The 18,357-nt window shown below is 38.3% G+C and overlaps 1 protein-coding gene across 2 annotated transcripts; it reads left to right on the top strand.

Moving 5' to 3' along the window:
* Positions 1-19: 19 nt before the first annotated feature.
* Positions 20-17,462, top strand: LOC135470389 (sister chromatid cohesion protein DCC1-like). 2 transcript variants are annotated; one of them, XM_064749301.1, is made up of 12 exons: positions 20-230; positions 3,069-3,233; positions 3,668-3,836; positions 5,364-5,498; positions 8,335-8,425; positions 8,802-8,940; positions 11,192-11,244; positions 11,985-12,061; positions 12,548-12,625; positions 14,206-14,291; positions 16,023-16,085; positions 16,763-17,462. In XM_064749301.1, exons 1-12 carry the CDS (start codon positions 199-201, stop codon positions 16,869-16,871), a joined length of 1,197 nt encoding a protein of 398 aa, XP_064605371.1. In that variant the 5' UTR covers positions 20-198; the 3' UTR covers positions 16,872-17,462. The 2 variants fall into 2 exon arrangements, with proteins under 2 accessions (XP_064605371.1, XP_064605372.1); XM_064749302.1 differs by lacking the exon at positions 20-230 and adding an exon at positions 305-434.
* The last annotated feature ends 895 nt before the right edge of the window (positions 17,463-18,357 follow it).

Raw genomic sequence — 18,357 nt, 5'->3', positions numbered from 1 at the left:
AGTAATATGATGGGAATAAACCCGAGTCGCTTCGTCGTATAAGTAAGAGTTGCCAAATTTGCTACAGTCGTCTTGTCTTAGAATTCATATGCTTAGTATTCATCCTAAATATAACTAAACAAACACAGAAATTCAGTTAGTAAGGACATGAGTTAACTACAGGCATGAAAATATTGACGAAACCGTGGCTGTGCCAACATGAAGACATTTCGCGGGAAAATGGAAGGACGGTAGGTTTGTTTTGCTTTGCCAACCATCGTTGTGACTGTCGTATATCTTGTAAATTTGGGAGCCGTGTCTTTGGAATTAAAGGGCTTTTATCCGTATCATATTTTATCTGTAAATACACACCATAATTAAGTAGTATGGTCATCTCGCCGATCTAAGAGTGAGACAAGAATCGAAAGGCTGAGTACAACTGCTTGCACCAATATGTAAATCAAAAAAAAAAAAAAAGAAAAGAAAAAAAACGCAACTTTTGGTCTTCACTTTTCACAAGGGAAGGCTGATGTTTCTGACGTTTGTCAAGGTTTGTTAGAATTGACATCATAGTACCACATGAGGCAGTGCAAAATTAAGGGGAGGTGAAAGGTTGACTCTGCCTGTTACATGTTTGAGAGTCACCTCCTATTAACGTTATAATTTATTTATTTTTATGGGTCTGTGGGTGAGATTCGCCAGAGGCCCAGTATAGAGGCATGAAAAGTTGTGAAGACAGTGCCGAAAGTAGTTTCACCCAAGTACAGCTTGTCAGTGTGGTTAGCGAAGTAGACCGTGTGTTATGGTCAAATATTAGTTTCCATTCGTGATGTTTTCTTCATTGTTTTGTTGGGATTAATGTGTTATGATTATGGATTGAATAAAAATTTTAATTATGTTTTGAGTCATACTTTCATGTATTATTGGTTATTGTTACAGATATGGGACGTACAGGCGTAAATGTGTTTAGAAAATAGAAGATATGTTTCTAAAATTAAATCAGAGCGTATTGTATATGCATGACGATTTGTATGCCAAAATTCCAGGTAGCTATATCTTTCATGGGAGATTTAAAGCAAACAGTCCTGTCAATATTAAAAGTAGATCTCCAAAGTAGTTTATGTGCCCGACACTCTCAAGGACGTGTTAGTTTTCCGAAACTGAAGGTTACATCAAAGTCTCATATACCATTACCTGCAGCCATGGAGAATGACTACTGTGATATATAATGTGTATCTGTGACTTTCTATAGCATGTCTAATGTTTGCCATGAAGATGTAACAAGGGCTGAAAAAATGGTTATTTGGCTATAGTTATTTACTATACAGGAGGTTCTGCTACTGTATTGCATTAAATCTTCATTTTTCTTTGTTCCCAGTCTACGGTTTTAATTATACGCCGATCGTCAGTTATTTGTGCTAAATTAAAGAGTCATCGAGGGTCCAGTTGCCAACGTGTACACATGTATCAGCGATTTCTGAAGAGAGAAGCTAATTGCAACGAAATACAACGATCATGAGAACAGCTAGTGTTCAGAAACACTCAAGATTTATACTATATACTGCCAGGAAATAATGCACAAATAATAAAGTTTTGTCTTCTCATGTAGGCCTGCATTTGGATTTAGCATAACAAGTGTATCATGTTTTGATCCCAAAACAGCAGTTGTTTATGCATGCAGAAATGTTTCGACAGGTAAAAAAAAAAAATTACCTGTTGCATTAGGCAGGTTACCATAGAATGAAATAAAACTGCACTTTCTGATATCAAAACAAAATGAAAAGGTAAAGTTGTCAGTGAGTGAGTTATTGGAATAAACCCAGTAGACCTACAGGTTGAGGTGTAATAAATAAGTGTAGGCCTATGAGCGGAATTCAGATTCATTCCTCGTGGAAGAGCTGAAATTATTAATTCTAGAATGTTATGGCAAGTCGTAATTCTGGGCAGTCAACGTGTACATGCATATACTTGTAGTCCTATATGTAACTACAAGAATCTGTACCAGTGGGTGTATGTAGGCCTATACATCTACCGTATACACATGTATATATCGTTTGCTATATGTGATGAACATTTGGATATAATCTTGAAAAAATTTAACAAAAAAAAAAAAAAGGTTGACAGATTGTACATGTATTTTATGTGTCCTTGCCGTATTTGTACTGTTGAGATACAACTGTACAATGTAAGAATCAAAACGTATTATATTACGATATGTTGCCGTGATAAGTTGCCAAATAGGACAGTTGCATTCTTTTTAAAGTCACGTCCTAATGAGGTGGGGTGGGGTCCTCCATTACGGACAGAATAACTGATAGGCCTTTATGGGTGGAGAAGACCAATGAATTGTACTAGAAGACAATTTGTCATTTGTCATTGTCATTACATGAAAAAATAAAAATAGAATAAAGGCAACAGACCCATTTCACAGCCCTTGGGTTCTAGTTTTATTTATTTATATATTTATTTGATTGCGGTTTTATGTTTACTTAAGAGTATTGCTAGTATAATGATGGGAGGAAACCCGATGAGAGCCCTAGGAAAAACCCATGATCATCTGCAGGTTGCTGGGAGACCTTCCAACATACGGCCAAAAAGGAAGCCAGCATGAGCTAAACTTGAACTTACAAATACACATATGAACCAGTCGTGTCAACAGCCTGCTATATCACACGGGTAAAACATTAATGACACACAAAATATCAGAGGCAAAAGTTTAATTAGTATTTATTTGACTTAAAGTATTTTGGGGATGGCATAAAAGTATTATTTCCTGGGGTGAGGGATGATGGAGGTGTAGTTTAGGGAGTTTTACCCTCGTTTGGACACGTAACCACAAGGCTATGATTGTAGACACTGTTCACCAAGTACATTTTGATTGGAGATTTGTAGAAAGGCAATGAGTTCATTTATGAAGCAGAGCATTTTTTTTTTAATTTAAATATTAAGATTATATTTTAAATAAATGGAATGTATTAAAGGTTTTTTATCATTCTTTTGTTGTGTATTGCCTTCTCTTTTGTCTGTTTTATTTATTTATTTATTGAATTATTTTTATTTTCTGATATTTCGTTTTTTTTTTTTGTCAGGACAACTGAAGATGTGGAGGCATTGTTGGAGTTTGCTAAGCTGGAGAAGTCTGAGCTTAAGGGTCACGTCCAGACACTGAGCTTTTCTCAGCAGTTGGACAATGAGAGCTTAGTTCTTATGGAGATGGATGCCACTGTACTAAGTTCTCTGTCACAGGGAGATGAGTAAGTCATATTCACCTGTCAGTGATCAGGGAGGCCTTCATAATAACTCTTCTCCACCATCTTATAACACAAATCTCACTGAAGTCAGATCTAGTACCCAACAGCTCCCTATACATTTATTGCCCCCAGACTACTGTATTCACAGTAAAATTCACTTGAAAATTGCATTTGTACAGATAGACAAAGGTCAGTGGAGGTTTAATATTGACCTTGGACAGGGAATTTGTTGATTCTGCTGCTGTAACAATAAACAACATTTGTGTGTTTTTTGTACCCAGTATTAACCACTTGTCTGCGCCTTCCAATACCTAGAGCACATCTGTATTTGGGAAAAGGTTGTGAGTTAGGTGCCAAAGGTTGATGGTTTACTCTGGGCACTTAAACAATAAATGTAAGGCTATCGTTATAGGTTGATGTGAAAGTGAATGTTTCAGGGTGGTGATTAGAGGGGGAGAGGAGGATTATGCTGTGTTGTGTACAGCCAACAGGACCTATGACATCAAGGAAGCCGACATCTCTAACTCTCTGCTACTGGTGCCGGGATGTGTAACGGGGAAAGACCTGGCAGGGGCGTGTGACACAGCTGATATCAGGCCCTTACAGGTAAAGAACTATTGTAAAAACTAAGGGTTCATTATAATCATACTAGGGGCTCATTTTAACAGGACTGACCAGATCCTGGCTGTTCATTTTAATACAACTATGCAGAGCTTGTAGGTGTCCTTATCACAGAACTAAAGTTTCTTTATAGCAGAAATAGGGGGTTCTGTATAACAGAGCTAGGGCCACATTGTTACAGCACTAGAAATACATTGTTACCGAAATATGGATTTGTTCTTACAGAAATAGCGGTTCATTGTTACAGAAGTGTGGATTCATTATAAAAGAATTAAGGGTTAATTGTAACTGAACAGGGTTCATTCTAACAGAATTGTGAGTTCATTATAGCATAACTGGAAGTGCATTGTAAAAGAACCAAGGAATAAGTGAATTATTGTGGTTAAATAAGACATTGGCAATGTTTCAGTCATATCATGCTAAGCACATGTTCAAAACAGGAGACCATGAATGACTTTCAATGTGAGAGTGAGAATAGTTAAAATGAACAAGAGAACTAGAGGTTCATTCTGATAGACCTGGGAGGTTATTATAACAGAACTAGGGGTCATTGTTGAAAACAGGAGACAGTGAATGGCTTTCAATGTGACAACAGTGAAAATAGACGGAGCATTACAGGTTCATTCTAACAAACCAGGGGGCTTACTATAACAGAAGTTGAGGTTCATTGTTAAAACATGCTCAAAACAGGAGACAGCGAATGGCTTTCGGTGTGACAATGAGAACATTCAGAATAGACAAACAGAACTAGAGGTTCATTCTAATAGACCTGGGAGGTTATTATAACAGAACTAGGGGTTCATTGTTGAAAACAGGAGACTGAACGGCTTTCAATGTGACAACAGTGAAAATAGACGGAGCATTACAGGTTCATTCTAACAAACCTTGGGGCTTACTATAACAGAAGTTGAGGTTCATTGTTAAAACATGCTCAAAACAGGAGACAGCGAATGGCTTTCGGTGTGACAATGAGAACATTCAGAATAGACAAACAGAACTAGAGGTTCATTCTAATAGACCTGGGGGCTTATTATAACAGAGCTAGGGGTTCATTGTTGAAAACATGCTCAAAACAGGAGACAATGAATGGCTTTCAAAATGACAGTGAGAACATTCAGAATGGACAAACAACTAGGGGCTCATTGTGATATACCTGGGGATTCATTATGTCAGAACTAGGGGTTCATTATAAGAGATTTGGGTGTTCGTTGTTACAGAAGCAGGAGTTCATTATCACAGAAATCCTGGCTCGTTGTAACATATTTAGCGGTTCATCATAAAAAAGAGTGACTGAAATCTTGAACATCAGCGAAAATAAAGCAAACCTGAGTTAAAATTGTAATGATATGATGCCACCTGCTGTAACCTTTTACTAACAGTGGGCTAACCACATGTAATAAATGGACCCATCCTCATACCTAAGATCGCCAATTGTAAATATATGAAAATATTGTTTTCTTCTAATTAACTTTCTAGAGCGAAAGATATATGTTGTTTGTTTTGTTTTTTCAGGTGTGTTCAATGTTACACAGTTATTATGAGCTTCGGCGGTGTAAGCCACGACTTAAAAAGCTGAAAGAATTGTTGGAGGAAAATTATTACAGCGGCAAAGAGTGTGAGGAAGACGAGGATCACCATGGTAACAAGGTAACCAATCACTAACTTTCTGTTAAACCGAATGGCCTGTAGTAAGACACTGTATGTGATTGGTTGGTTGATTTTACAAAATAAACATTCATGATTACCTAGTGACACATTTTAAGTTCTGTAATTTTAGCAAACATTAATTTAGTTATAATTTTATTTGATTTATGTGTCTGCATTAGAGCTATTGAGGTCATTTTCAAATGTCCAGGTATATGAAATCTGATGTGGTTCTCGGGACCTTGGCAGTAAAAAGTAGTTGTTCATATTTTCTGGTGAAGTCAGCCATGCTGTTTGCTAGAGGTCATATCTTGCCTTCTGTTACCACAGTATGACAGACCACACCTTCTCAATAATTTCAGAGGCATGTTTAGAATATGTGTACCATGATGCCTTGTAGGGGCAGTGTCGTCTTGCGTCGTACATTCTGTGTGGGGAGTAGGGGATTACCGGTAGTCGATCAGTGACAGTAGTTCACATCTCTGTCACACCTCAGTGAGCCTCATCAGCTTGGCAAGACAGGGAGAGACATTCTGCCGGGATTTGAGAAGATTTAACTTGTGTGATTGGACGTCTGTTTTTCAATCATGCCAGTGCCGTTTAAAATTCCACACACATTGGTAGACCTGTATTAACTGCAAAATTACAAATTTGGAAAAACAGACATTTCCGGAATTTTAGCTAGTAACACGTGGGTACATCGCGTTTGTTACATATGTATTGAGTAGCTGTGTTCAACTGAATATTAGCCAATAGAATCTCTCGTTGGATATACATGACATTGTCAAAACATGTGGTTCTCGAAATTTGAAAGCTAATTAAGTCATTCATAACAACTAGTGGTATTTACAATTTACACAAAGACTATCTGAAAAAGAAAGTTTATTTTAGACATCGTAGGGTAAACCGGTGGGCAGTAGAAAACTAAACGAGCGCACGCTAGAAACAATTCTGCAGAAACGACAACAACGACACGACTTGATACAAACCTTTCTGAAAGAAAATTAAAGTTTGGCACAGTTTAACAATATACACAGCTGCTTACTTATTTCACAGTATTCCCGAGCCCATCATATCAGCCATTATATGTGGTGTGGCATACTTTATGTATGTAGGCTTGGACAGTTGTGGAGGTTTTGTAACCTACTGGCCGATGTCAAATTCCACTCATTGCTGAATTCTGTCTTGTATAATGCATGTTTGTTCAAATACGAGGAAATCTTGGCTTGGAATCTATTTAAGAATACCAGTGTTAATAGTTTGTGTCCATTCTTGGGACTCTTGATGTGGCCAGAAGCATCTGGTGATGACTCCTGCTGATCAAGCCCTGTTTAAAAGCTGTTGTTGCCAAATTAAAAATAAAACCTGGTTCAAAAGTTTTTTCGCAGGAGGTTATCGTTCATTCATTAGCTATTTTATGTATCTGTAAGCCTGCGGATGATTTGGGAAAGCTCCTTAAAAACATATTATCAGTGGGATACATACAAGCTGTGAATTTCCATAATATTTAAGTCATGCGTTTTTTTCTGAGTTTGTTATCTGGTAGTAATTTCTAAAACCAGTACCTATAGCTGGTGTTATGCTTGAGGTCTTGATTTTTGTAATCCACTTACACATTGCCTGTTTTGTCTCACTAACAGTTAACTGAGGACTTTATCAAGATACTTTAATTTTAAGTTTAATTGAAGTCCGAATGTGAGGTTTCTGAGGGATGGGTGTTGAGGTACCATGAAACCATGTCATACTGTGCATCATTTGGAGGCATTTGAATGCTAAAGTTTAAATCCCGGTTTAGCTAATTTAGTGACATATACACATGAATCTACGTGTAGTACTGACGTTTTCTTGAAATGCCCGTGGTAATATGTTGCAAACTACGTTTATAAAATTAATCTAAACAAAGTGTAGCCCAAATCCCCCCACTCCCACACCTCGCCCTCCTCAATGGGACTCAGCTGTCAGATTTATGTTATGTTCCCGCCAAAGTAGACACGGCGTGTGTAATAAATGGAAAGTCTGCCTTCAAATCGACACGCGCGTTATCGTCATGGGTGTTTTATCTACATATCCAAGGCAGCATTATTATTTCAGTGATCATCCGTGTTCCATTCTTATATTACACGAGTGGGGAGGAAGACAAGTGATCGGTAGATTCAAGACAATCCTGCGATTATGAGGCATAAATAATGTCATACAACCATGGACTTTAAATATTGGAAAGCATAGTTTGTAGAACACAGCCTGGAAAACGGCATGGTAAGTGTAGTGGGAAGAGAAATTGCAAAGATATATTTTCACCAGATTGATATTCCGGTATCAATATTTTTATCTTTTTCTTTTTTCAATCAAGTGCGAATGCTGAAAAGTGACATTGTGAGTTGCTTTGTATTAGCTGTCAGGAAGGGCTGGCTTTATAAGCCAGGTTAGGCCTATATACCAGCTGAACCCACTGGCATGGTGATGTCACCCATGGTGAGCACTTTGCTGGAGACTTGTCCGATCTACTGGCTTACTGTCAGTGTGTCTTAATTAGCGAGGGTCGGTAATTACTGAGAAGGTACGGTATGTCACATGTGAGATAGTTGGCCGGTAACTGGCCAGTCATTGGTTTACTCCAGGCCCCAGGATCACGAAGCAATCTTACACTAAAGTCAACATTTCAGTCATTAAATTTAGTATCTTCCTGTCCGTTATTTTGGTTGAAATTTATTGTAAAGTAAATATGATGTCGGTGAGTAAAAAAGTCCTTGAGTGTGACGATAGACTACAATTCACAAGAGGAAAAAATCAAATCATGCAAATGATATGGAAATGAATTTTCTTTTATTCTTCTTTACAGTACACATTTTCAGATCTGCTTAACTCAGTACAAGCCAGCCAGTCAGAGATATTAGAGGCTTTGAGAAAACTGCATGCCTGTGAAATAGAAGGTAATAGAAGCCTATCCTCTTCCTGTGTGCAGCCATTGCAGAGTTCCCGTAGGTCCTTCAAATCCATGAAAGTACTTGAATTTTGTTCAAAGGTTTTCAAGACCTTGAAAGTCCTGGGAAAATAGTTCATTTTTTAATTATTCCTTGAGAGTACTTGTATGTGCTTTTGGAGTGTTAAATATCATTTTGCATTACTTTCAGATTGGACCATTAAGTAAGCTTACAAAATATTATGTATTAAGGAAGTGTGTTTTTGAAACAGTTGGTCCTTGAAAGTGCTGAAAAACATAGGATGTTGGTTCTGTAGTAAAGTCCTTGATAAATCCTATCTGTTCATACTGAATCATTTGAACAAAGGTTTTGGGGAATGTTTCAGGTCATTGGAGGTTGCTGGAGTTTGACTTTCTCACCAAAGTACTGGGCCACATCATCAGTTTATCTGAGGAAAATGATTGGCTATCAGAGGGGGCACCTGCTGAGGATTACTGTGGTGAACTTGAGCCCCTTTTCCCGAGGTATAAATAAGCCTTCTTTGATACAGACATTCATGTACATGTATTCTTACACAGCTTTAGTGACTTATTTAATTGGTGTTTTACGCTATATTCAGATATTTCACTTGTACAACAATGGCCAGCATGATGGTGAAAGCACTCTAGTCAGAAACCCAGACCGTACCCAGGTTGCAGGCAGACCTTCCCATATAGGGACCGGCCCGGATAGCACAGTTGGTAGAGCGTCCGCTTCGGGACCGGTAGATCCAGGATCAACCCTTGATCGAGTCACACCTAAGACTTTAAAAGAGGAAGTTGTAACTTCCTCGCTTGGCGTTCAGCATGAAGGGGATAGTGCAACGACTGGTTGACCCGTATCAGTATAATGGCTCGGGCGGGGCGGCTTACTTGCCTTCGGTAAGTCGTCTCAGTGAAGCAGCACTAAATAAAAGAGCGATGGAAATCCGTCCTGCAACAAGGAGGCACATTACACGTACATGCACCCTAATGATTCCTTCGTCGTCATATGACTGAAAAATTGTTGAGTATGACGTTAAACCCCAAGCACTCCCTCACTCCCATATAGGGCTGCAGAGGAAGCCAGCATAAGCTGGACCTAAAGTCAGATAATGATAGCATTGGATCAGTTGTTCTGTGCAAGCACGCTTACCACCAGGCACCATAGGCCCACAACAGCATCGGTGAAAGGTTCCTATATTGTTGTGCTGCACTAACATGCTAACCACTGCAGAAATTTTGAGATATTTTGGAAATTCGGGCTTTATTGGCCATAGTGATGATGTTTTGGAACTGTTGATGTCACATCACCTTTGTTTCCTTATGTTCACTAGTGGTAAGACATTTTTGAGAACATTATTCCAGTCATCTTTTACTCATGGGTAAGAAAGAGCTATTCAATGTGGTGTTCAGGGTTGGAAAAACTTCCTGTGGTGTCAGAGATCATAAACACTGGTAGTCCATAAAGGCCATTTTCGAATTTAAATGGTTGAATGCCTTTAACTCTCATCAAAAAAAAAAACAATTTAAGAAAATAAAGCTTTTATTCGACAGCGTTGCCAGTGTCCACGCAACTTGTCTTTAGCCACTTCTGGTAGCTTGTTGTCTATAAAAATCATGATAATGGGAAAACAAAAAAAGTTCGGGAGGTATTATCTGGATTTGAACCACAAGCAGTTGGATACAATGTCCATTGGGGCATGTGTGAAAACTAGTGAAAAGAAAATAAACATTGCTCTCAGATAGCAGTGCTGGGCTACATGTATAGCTGTCGTGGACAGCATTTTTTGGGGATGGGCTCTGTATGCTCAGCATAAATTATAAAGATAAAAACAGAAAAAACGAAAAAAACATGCAAAAGATGGAAAGGAATGTTTTTGGTTTGAATCCTAGATTGCAGTCTAGTACAGTACAAGGACTGAAGAGTAGCACAGAGATCAGGTGGCTTTGATCTTCTACTAATACCAGAAGAAAAAAAGGGAACAGAAATAATGCATTGTTGCAAAGTTGGTGCTGGATAACAAAAGACAGAAAGAATACATTGTTGCAAAGTTGATGCCTGTTCCCATGGTAAACTGCAGTGACAAGTTTCATACAGTCTTCCACAAAGCTTTTGTAGGGCAATCCACCTAGAAACTGTAAATGAAGTTTAATCTCCCCAGGGTTAGCTGTTTTGGTGAAGATTTTTTAAGCTCATCGATAAAATGCAAAATGACTGGCCAAACAGCACAAAACGTCAAAAGCTACTTCGCAGGTTCATTATTAAAACTCCAAAGTTTGTTTTTTCTACCGTTACCAGTTCTGGAGAATAATAGTAATAATCCGAGCGATTTCAAGAAGTGTCCTGCTAGGATGCCGTGGACCCCTAATAAATGAAAGTATTTTTATGCATAGTTTTAAGTGGTCTATCCAGGGATACCTACTTTATTTTTGAGTTGTCTTTTCCTTTAAGCCCTAATTCTAACTTGTGTTGTAATATTATAAATAGTTCCCAAATTTTCTGTAAGTGTCATTTCTTTGGATTAAGATTAAGAACTATAGTTAATGTTTTCGTAAAATGTAGCATAGAAGAGAAATTGAAAGAAATTGAGAGCTGAGGACATTCGTGGAATGTTTGAAGCAGCTTCTTGATCATCTGGTATGTGCGAGGGACTTGATTATTTTGAGGAAACAAGCTGCAAGTAAAAACTTTATACAGAAGTTTCCTTAGATTGTTTTTCATTAATGTGGTTTGTTTTTAATTCTGGAATTCTAGGTCTGTCTTACTGCATGTTTTGGACTGTTACGGTAATAAAGAGGACAAAGGAGGTAAGTACATAAGTACATATATAACTAAACTAGACAGTGTATGTATAAGAGAGTTACAATTCACAGCTCACATTTTGGCACAAACTTCTCAAAGGGTGGTGGTTTCACACAAATTTCCTCATCTTATGGGCAGCTCTTGGATGCGTGAGATGGCAACATAAGGCTGGCTGTCGTCGTATAAGTGAAACATTCTTGAGTCCTGCCATAAAAAACACGAATAAAATAACCCTAATAAATACAAGTGTAATATTGTTTATTATAAACTAAAGGAGGTTTTTCAGGTACCTGGCCTAATGCAGGCACAACAGTTTTCTCCACCACATAAGCCTGACCGTCATTTTGTCAGGGACACATTCTTGAGCACAGTGTTAATCACTAATCAGTCATGAAGAGCATTTAATCATTTACAGGTATCAGGGAGGTAAAATGCTATCAAATAATTGCTTAAAATATTACGTGTGAAAATGTGGGCGAAAATCAAAAATACATGTATGAAATGTTAATTTGCCTGATATCTTTATAATAATAAAGACGAATTTAAGGTATCACCGTGTAAATGCAGAAGGTTTCACCTTCTTCTGACTGTGTTACTGGAATCTTTGTCGAAAGAGTTGAAAACTTGTGAAGCGTTTTATTTTTACAGGTATGTTCATGATGCGTCTAACTCTTCTGTATTATCTCTGAACCCACATACGAGCATGGGTCTAAAGCTGGATGTGATGTTCTGATCTTGTTTACAGGAAAGACTGTGTATGTGCTTAATGAGGACAAGGTCTGCAGGTTTTTTGCAGAGTTATCTTTACGACATGCAGAAAAAGTAAGACAATCTGAATGAAAAAGTGTCATTTGAAATTTTTTTCAAAAATTTTGGGAAAACATGCTTCTCAAGATTCACTCCCTTTCAGCTTGCTTCGCCTAGCCATTCACATTCTGGTAGAGCATTGCTCTCACCTCAGCTTAACAACACTTAATGAGGGAGGCCACAAGCTCAAATCTAGCTATTGCTAATCAGGCTGTGACTTTGTCAGAAAGTTTGTGAGTTGCCTGATGAAAGGCTTGCTTGGTTTCACCCACCCATGAAACCCAATGCCAAAATACATAAAAGATTGTAAATAATGGTTGCCATGGCAACGGTTGAATACCCTGCAGATGATCGTTGATACATATAGATTCACATTTTTTTTTGGAATTCTCTAATAAATCAATCTTAATATTTATAAAGTCTGCTGTAGCAAATAAATAATGCAACTATCGATTTATTGACCTCTGTTTAGGTAGACATTTCCATGTGTTTTTGTTCCAGTTCAATTTTAAAGAATTCCTGGAAGTATGGAAGCAGAGTGTACCACAGGGGATGAAGACCAGTCTCTACCAGCTAGAGGTACATTGTGTAGTAATCTCTACATATTAAACACCACCATTTTGTCTTAAGAAATATAAGGTAAAGGCAAAACTGAAGTATGCATCAAAAAAAAAAAAGAGAGAGAGAATTAAAAACTGTCCAAGACAATAGTTTATGGTATATATTTTTGGTCAGTTTTTTTGCACTGAGTACTAGTATTCAGAATGTTGGATTCTGCAGTGGTCTGTCTATCCATAATAAGCACCTGGAACATCATGGGACGTTTTTGTTTTAAATAGTGTGCAACATGAGCCATCAGTGTTCTGAGCCCATTGTACTACATGCACAAAGCAAATCCCAGGTTCCTTGTTGGTCCACTTTGAGGAAGTTACCACATTCATCGAACAGGCCAGGAATATAGCCTCAACATTGGATATTCTTTCTGTATACCTACGGAGTCAGGGAAGCATGTGCTGGCCTGTAGCAAAAGAAGGTCAACATTCTTCAGGCCATCTACTTTTGCCTTCATTTCAAAGAGTTCTAATGATTCGGTAGCTAATAACTACATGTGAAAAAACTTCTTGTAATATTATTTTGGGACAACGCAAGAGTTGAGGACGAGCTACACCTATGGTCCAAATGACAGCAGAACATATTGTTTTCTTCTGTGAAGTCGCAGTGTGTGTGTGTACCTCGTGTTATAAGCACACATACACTGATAATTGTGACATAATAAAGGAAAGAACAAATGGTTTTACAGCTTTGGACCTTCCTGATACAGGCAAGAAGGAGTTCGACGAGTTCCCCATTAAGGTTCTCACATTTGTAAATTGAACCGAAAATGACCATTTAGCAGTTCACGTAAGACAATAAGTTTTGCTCAGCTCAAGTAATGTCCTGAGCCATACCCTCTGGACCTGTTCTCATGTGAGTTGTGACATAGGTTTCAGCCATGCAGTGGTAAAGCATGCGTTGGCTGAAGTGCTGGCATTACTACTATCGTAACACAGGCAGAGCTTAGTATTCAGGTATGCAGTAACGTATAATTACATACAAATTAATTCCTATTGTCTTCAATCATTGACTTTTATTTCCTGAACTATTTATTTTACACGAATTGCCGCATAATTAGGTGTCTACCCGTGTTAAAATGTGCTTATTAGTGTCACCGTGTTGTAAAGAGAATAACGACGCAACACAAAAGTATGTCACCATGATTTTGTTACGTCATCTGGAATCACCTGTATTACGAGATATTCTATTATTCTCTGCTCATATTCTGTCCATTTCAAACTTACGCTGCACAAGATAATGTTCATGTACGAATGAAACGTAATGTAAGCAAAATAGGGTGCATTGAAAAATTTAAAACGCCAGGTTATCAATTTTAACCTGGGATTAAGAGATGTCTGTCTTAATAGATAGACCAATTTTAGCTAAAAAGGTAGAGTTATTTCTGTTGCCTGAGAATGAACAAAATGCAACATCATATTTTTGGTTTCTCAGAAGAAAATTGTTTTGGCCATTTAGGCCTGTTTTCATATCTTAAAAAATTTAACAAAGGTTAAATTAATTCGTGTTCTTTTTAGTAAAACTGATAAAACTTTTTTGGTTGCCAGGGACTTGCCCTGATTGACAGATGTAGCCGACCTGAAGTGATCTGGTTTTTCCCAGCGGACAATCTACCAGAGGATATTGGCGAGAGGTAAAAGATGAACCATGATTTGTTATTTGTTAAATTTTCTCTGTCAGTTTCATTTGATAGGTAGTTGAATTCGTAGTCAAGAATATACTATATTTTACTATAATATAGGCAACAGCAGGTAGGTTCATTTGTGGAGTAAGCTGTGCAGAGACCATTGAATACTGTCTGGTTTTGGTAAGTATTGAATACCTAACAAACATCCTGATCTCAAGCCTCAGCCAGACAAGTGAGAGTTGCATTGGAACCCCAACCCTGAGGACCGAGGCAATCTTAATTTAATTTTAATATTATAATTCTTTATGTACAGAGGAAAGAAAAGCAAAGATAATGTGTTACAGGAGACTTTTGCGAAGCAGGTGTAACTTGCACTGGCTGTGAAGTGTATGGCTGCACACAGTGGAGACATACATTGCCTCAGTAAATGTGCTTGTGAAAACCTTTGAAAAAGGATGGAAATTTGAAATATTTAAGGTGCTCAAAGCTTAATTTTCAAATTTGGCGCACACATACTGATTAAATTTTGAACAGGGAAGTATTAGATTTCTGAATTTTAGCGATTTTTACCTCTACAAAGTACAGGCATAGCCCACGGTTTTTGTTATTCCCCGAGCATGGGCGTCAGTGTCCAATAACAGGGTAAGCAACGCAAAACGAAATGTTAGGGGTGGTATTTTAAAACGTAGTGCATGTTCTGAGCTCATATTTCGCACACATGAGGGGGATGTTCCATGGTTGATTCTCTGTGTGTGTATTAATTACAGTGAATTACTGAATTTATGACTTCAGTACTTGAACTGAAATTTTGTATTCATGTGTTTCCCACAGGCAAGCTTTTGGTAGCCTAGCTACCAAATCCATGTTAATTTCAGAAAGTTGACACACTGTGATTCTGCATATTTTTAGGGCAGGTATTAGTAGAGGTGAAAGCTAAAAATACTTCTCTCTTGCAGGTCTTTTTTTTTTTTTTTCTTTTGGACAAAGATATGTAAACCCTAATTCCTTTTCGCATATGAAAAAGCAGCCTTCAGTGCAATTTATACACATTTGTAATTTGATTTTAGAGACAAAACTCCATTGATTGGATCAGCCAATTTCTGGACTTCACAAAAAGTATAATTTTATCAATCTACATAGCATAATGCCTTTAGAATATTCTTTACTACACACCTTGCAAGCATGCGAAAAGGTTGATAAACACGGTGTGTTGTTCATTGGGTGGAATAACCCTGAGAGAAAAGAGAGACTGTCTTTGTATTGCTATTACAATTACAAAAAAGCCAAAAAAGAGCAGACCAGGTGTGTCAGTAATTAGAGTATTAATGATTAGATAGTTTTCCTTTCAAGACATGAGGTGGCCAAGGGGGTTAGCATGCCAATATGCAGTTACTGTGAGTTCAAGTCCAGCCATTGCTGGCTTCCTCTCCAGGTAAATGTGGGAAGGTCTGCCAGCAACCTGAGGATGGTCATGGGTTTCTCTTAGGTTCTACCCTGTTTCCTACCTTAATGTTGGCCGCTGTCATATAAATGGAATATTCTTGAGCATGACATAAAACACAATTCAAACAAATAAATAACAATTTTCAAGAAATGTTTGACCGTGTGGACACGAATTCTCAATTCAGTGTAGAGCTTCCAAATTTGTTTGATGAAATATCCTATAAACTGGTTATGTGTAAAGCCTGTACTGATTTAAAACTACTTCTTAAGAGACTGCTTTGATCTTTGTTTCAGGTTAAATTTCCTGTTCAAGACAAGGGAGAAGTGGACACTGGATGAGATTACCCCATATATCAGGTCAGCTCTGCTGTCTATAAATCTTGTGACAGCTGTGATTCAGTCAGTTGGACACTTCGGGTTTTATGCAATCGAGGATTTAATTATGTCTGGTAGTATGTTCTCACATCTAACTTCTTCCATAAGCTGGCATGCATATGATGGGCGAGAGGCTATGTAAGGGGCTTGTCTGTGAATCAATACACGGCACAAGATGTGAGCTCTAGATCATTATTGGACAGGAAATTTTCCAAGACTTTTCTGCTGTCGTTGTTCTCGGGAACTTCCACAAACGATCTTCAGTGCTTTCACACAGTCTTACATGCAGTTTGCTCTGCACACTTACATGCATGTGAGAAGTGTACATCAGTAATGGAAAGGTTTGCCAAAATATCTTGCCAAAGATCAATGATTTGATCGTCACTCCCTGGTTTCCTACACCAATAATATACTGACTGCCATTGTATTAGGGAGTATGGTCTTCTAGCAACATGCGGATGGCTCGGCCCGGTTTCCTCCCACCATTATGCGGGGAGCGGTCATAGAAGGGAAAAATTCTTTAGTAATTCGTGAAACACCCACCAAAGAAATAAGTCAATAATTTTTTAGTATGGCACTAAACAATATCCCCCCTCCCCCCCCCCCCCACCCCCACAAAAATACATTACTCATAAGTTATTCCCCTTGCTTCTTTGCAGAGACTTGGCCACAGAGAAGGTCGGAGTGGGTGCCTTGTTGATGAAGTACTGCAGAGCCTCTATGCAGAATGGAATCAAAGTTTACAACTCCAAGAAGCCAGTGACATGACAAAAAACACTAGATGACTTATAAACAGGGAACATTTACAAGGATATCGTTTGCCTGGTTGACCGATCAGTGAACAAGGACCTGAAATGGCGTTTGCGTGGCGTCCTGGTCCCTTGTGTCGAGAATTTACAAAGGTTGTGGCATAAGTTTAGGTGATTTCACATTAAAGCTGGCTAGTGTCGCAACACTTTTATTACATCTTGGGCATCGCTTTGCACACGTCACTTCTGACACAGTGCTGGCTCCAGTTAGTGACGTTGCTGTACAAGCTATAAGTGAATAAAAATGTAGTATATTTATGTAATTGATACGCGTTAAGATGCCAGCTTTTTAAGATTATGTCAATGAACTGAAAAAACAAGGCATTTGAGAATGGGATTACAGTTCAAATTCCTCTGGGCATACTAAACAGATGGATCATGTAGCGTGTGGGATATGAAGGTAATTTTCAAGGAGCAGTAGGTATATTTTACATCCGACTTATCCAGTTATTCTGATTGCTGAAAAGCATAACCCTGTTCTTTTCTTCACTACAGCTGGACTTTTTGAAAAGACAGCTTGAAATTAATGGTGTCGTTACTTGTACAAGTCACAGAGTGTGTAAGCAACGAGACCTGACAGTCCTGTTATTTGTGGCATGTAGCGTGCCTCTGTGGCTGAGGGGGTTAGCGTGCCAGCGCGGCGCATTGACCTAGGAGCCTCTGACGAGTGGGTCGCTGTGAGGTCACGTCCAGCTCATGTTGGCTTCCGCTCCGGATGTACATTGGAAGATCTTGCAGCAACCTGCGGATGGTCGTGGGTTTTGTCCGGCTTCCTTCCATCATAATGCTGGCCGCCGTCGTATAAGTGAATTATTTTTGGTTATAACGCGAAACACCTAGCAAATTAATGAATGTGGCGTATTAGTGGGCTGGAATTACAATGATTTTGTTTCCTTGGTTATATGCAAATGTGTTCATTAAACCAGACCTTTCTTATCGATAAACATTTATGTGCAGGGAACGGAAAAAAAAAATGAAAGACCGTCAGATTTTAGTCACGTGATATTTGTCTATATTTGGAATCCGGCACAAGGAAGCTGAAACCGATTCAATGAAAGTTTAAGAGACATGTTAGCATATGTGGATTAGATAATACAGAAAAAGCAATCGGTACTCTAAGTCTGCATGACCTCATAGATCCATCTATAAAGTACAGACCAAGCAGAAGCAGTTGCATGAGGGTGTATACATCAACTCAAATCATCTCAAATTTCTCTTAAATTATTCCTAAATTAACTAAAGTTCGTAAATGGCATCATTTTGAGTTAAAACGTCTCAAGACGCCGTGAGTCACGATAAGCCTTACGAAAGGGTGATAATTTTGTGAAAATGGGTCCTTGGGGTCTGATACAATAGGTGGGCGGTTTTCTGATGTTAACTCTTCAATCGCTAGGATCGCCACGATATGGCTGAAATATTGCCGATGTGGCGTTAAGCCATAATCA

This window comes from Liolophura sinensis, chromosome 7 (assembly GCF_032854445.1).
Source record: "Liolophura sinensis isolate JHLJ2023 chromosome 7, CUHK_Ljap_v2, whole genome shotgun sequence".
Taxonomy (NCBI): domain Eukaryota; kingdom Metazoa; phylum Mollusca; class Polyplacophora; order Chitonida; family Chitonidae; genus Liolophura; species Liolophura sinensis.
The sequence above is the reverse complement of the archived record's forward strand: the minus strand, read 5'-3'. Positions and strand labels throughout refer to the sequence as shown.

Excerpts from the sequence above, each read along its gene's own strand:
- LOC135470389 (XM_064749301.1), top strand. The coding sequence starts at position 199 with ATGAAGACATTTCGCGGGAAAATGGAAGGACG. Across the intron at positions 5,499-8,334 it reads AGGATCACCATGGTAACAAG|TACACATTTTCAGATCTGCT; the intron begins GTAACCAATCAC and ends TCTTCTTTACAG. Across the intron at positions 8,941-11,191 it reads CTTGAGCCCCTTTTCCCGAG|GTCTGTCTTACTGCATGTTT; the intron begins GTATAAATAAGC and ends CTGGAATTCTAG.